The following is a 2,818-nucleotide window of genomic DNA, read 5'->3' as shown; positions in this document are numbered from 1 at the left end:
TTAAATATATATTGAACAAAAAGTTAAAGTGTTGTTGGCTATTGGTCTCCGCAAGTCTCTACCCAGTTGTCTCATCCGTAAACAGAGGACAGTTTTAGGAATTGATCCGATTCAAATATGTATTGAACAAGAAGTTAGAGTGTTGTTGGCTATTGGTCTCCGCCAGTCTACCCAGTTATCTCATTCGTAATCAGAGGACATTTTTAGGAATTGATCCGATTCAAATATGTATTGAACAAGAAGTTAGAGTGTTGTTGGCTATTGGTCTCCCCACAGATGAAGCGAATTGCTTTCGGTCATGTCTGCCCAGTTGTTCCATCCGTATTCAGAGGACATGTGCGCGTATAAATATGGCTTATGATAGTACACAATAGATCCCACACAATCCACAACCACCAGCCACTGCTACTGTGAGTGCTACCCTTCCCGAAGCGTGTGGCTCAACACACAACACATCGCATCTATCAGTACATACGAGCCATGAGTGCCTGGATTTAAACTGTAAATCACACAAACCACACAACCACCAGCCACTGCTACTGTGAGTGCTACCCTTCCCGTAGCGTGTGGCTCAACACACAACACATCGCATCTATCAGTACATGAGCCACGAGTGCCTGGTTTAAATTGTAGATCACACAAACCACACAACCACCAGCCACTGCTACTGTGAGAGCTTTATTTCCCGTACCGTGTGGCCAAACTTACAGTATATCGTATCTATCACAAAGTTTTCCAAAGCGATCTGCGCCACGTGACCGGTTGATACATCCACATCAGCCAACGCCTTAACAACATCATCTCGCCCACTCACTCCTTCAAGCCCTGCCGCAGCAGGCACATCTCGCGCAACAGGTGTGTGACCGCACATACCTGTTAACATACTGGTCCCACGTTCCGTTGACAGAGTATCTGCCACACTACTGGCCTGTGTAGGTCGCCCCGTGTCCTGGGTCACTCCCGTTTGCCTACCTACAGCACCCCCGCGTTGTGCCATCCTGGCATCAGCCGCTACTGCACCCATATCTCTCTCCGGGTGCTCCCCTGTGTCACCTTTAAATGTACTGGGACTGGGGCTAGCGCTAGCCCACCAGCAGACACTGGCATGGAAGGACGGGTTCTGGTAGTACACGTCCTTAATAAACAGGCGCATCACCGTGTCTACACAGGGGAGAACATGCTGCCGTATGTAGTCGTGGCACTCGTCTGCCACACAGAGGGCGAGAAAGGACCTGCAGATAGAGAGATAGGACATGTGCATTGAGATGCATGCCAACAACAGAAGTGTGTGAATGTGGGTGTGTGCGGTAAATTTGTGCGGAGGTCCTGCCTGAGATGATACACGCTGTAGTGCAAACGTATACGACGATGACATGTATAAACACGTCGGCCCTAGCTAATATTCACCTGCTCTAGTAAGCGTTCTAGTAAACGATCATTTGCTCTAGTAAACGTTCTCGTAAACGCTCATCTGCTCTAGGAAACGATCTCGTAAACGTTCGTCTGCTCTAGTAAACGATCTCGTAAACGTTCATCTGCTCCTCAATGGCAAACCACGAGATAGAACTTAGTGGAAGACATACGTAATGCGGAGATCAGTCTACACACACGGCGGTAAGAAAACGTACACTTATCACCTACAGTTGACATCACCCATAGGTGACATCACTTATAGTTCCGGTGTCATAGCCTGCCTCGTTCAGAGGGCTATATCTGAGTGACTAGAACAATGCGCTGAGCTCAGGCGACACACACCACAGTAAAGAAATGTGCATGGACATCACTTGCTGTCAGGACGCGTCACGTCATGTACTTTCCGAGTCATAGCCTGTCTCATACAAGAGGCTATATCCGAGAGATCATCATATCATGGGTCAAACTATTATATACCGATGATGCAAACTGTCGCAGGTCTCTCGGGTGCAGGGACCAACACCAGATTGAGCAACCCAGCCTGATAGCTTAATCCAAGCTATTAGCTAAGCATAACCAATCTAGACCACTTGTGCTACAGTGTGTACTCCATACCACCGGATGCCCAGAGTACATGAGGAGCTTCGATATAGACAAAGAAAAACTTATGCGACAATACGCGACATACCACCGTATCCCCAAAGCATTTGTGAAACGCTTTCCCCCAGACATGTACGTATATATATATATATGGATAGCATGTATAGCTAGTGCACCGCCATCCTAGTTTCAAATGCCACAGCAAAAGAGTTATACCTGTACTCCACCTGTCCTTGGACGTAGTCACCTGGCCATGCAGATACCTACTATATACATACAAACCGGCATATACAAGTTCGAATCGAAACATCAGTCCGTACAAAACATCCCGAACATAGATGCCTACTTCATACATAGCAGCCGGAGATACCTACTAGTTACATAACAGCACATATCCACGAATAACTTAGTCCAACACTCAGTCTACCTGTGCTCATTCTCGTTGGTGAAATGACGCAAGCCTTGCAACGAGAGGGTGAATGCGTGGACGCTCCTCAGTTTCTCGGCTAGGGCTGCGTAGAAGGCGTCGATTTCGTGATGTTGCAACGCCACCGTCTTTGACAGGGACACATGCAGTACTCTATTCTCTTCAGACACAAACGAATGCACTGGCTGCTGGAGAGAAGTATGAGAAATGGGGTTAGTTTCCATCAAAATATATATACAAAATAATATCACATATATATATATATATATATATATATATATATATATATATATATATATATATATATATATATATATATATATATATATATATATATATATATATATATATATATATATATATATATATATATATATA

The 2,818-nt window shown here is 45.0% G+C and overlaps 1 protein-coding gene across 1 annotated transcript; it reads right to left on the bottom strand.

The window, feature by feature from the left end:
- Window positions 1–664: 664 nt before the first annotated feature.
- Window positions 665–2,664, bottom strand: SARC_05637 (hypothetical protein; the record flags this gene model as incomplete). The annotated part of the gene is made up of 2 exons (XM_014300492.1): window positions 665–1,232; window positions 2,441–2,664. 2 exons carry the CDS (start codon window positions 2,662–2,664, stop codon window positions 665–667), a joined length of 792 nt encoding a protein of 263 aa, XP_014155967.1.
- Window positions 2,665–2,818: the final 154 nt, after the last annotated feature.

The sequence above is a fragment of the Sphaeroforma arctica genome, assembly GCF_001186125.1.
Source record: "Sphaeroforma arctica JP610 unplaced genomic scaffold supercont1.367, whole genome shotgun sequence".
Classification (NCBI taxonomy): Eukaryota; class Ichthyosporea; order Ichthyophonida; genus Sphaeroforma; species Sphaeroforma arctica.
The sequence above is the reverse complement of the archived record's forward strand: the minus strand, read 5'-3'. Positions and strand labels throughout refer to the sequence as shown.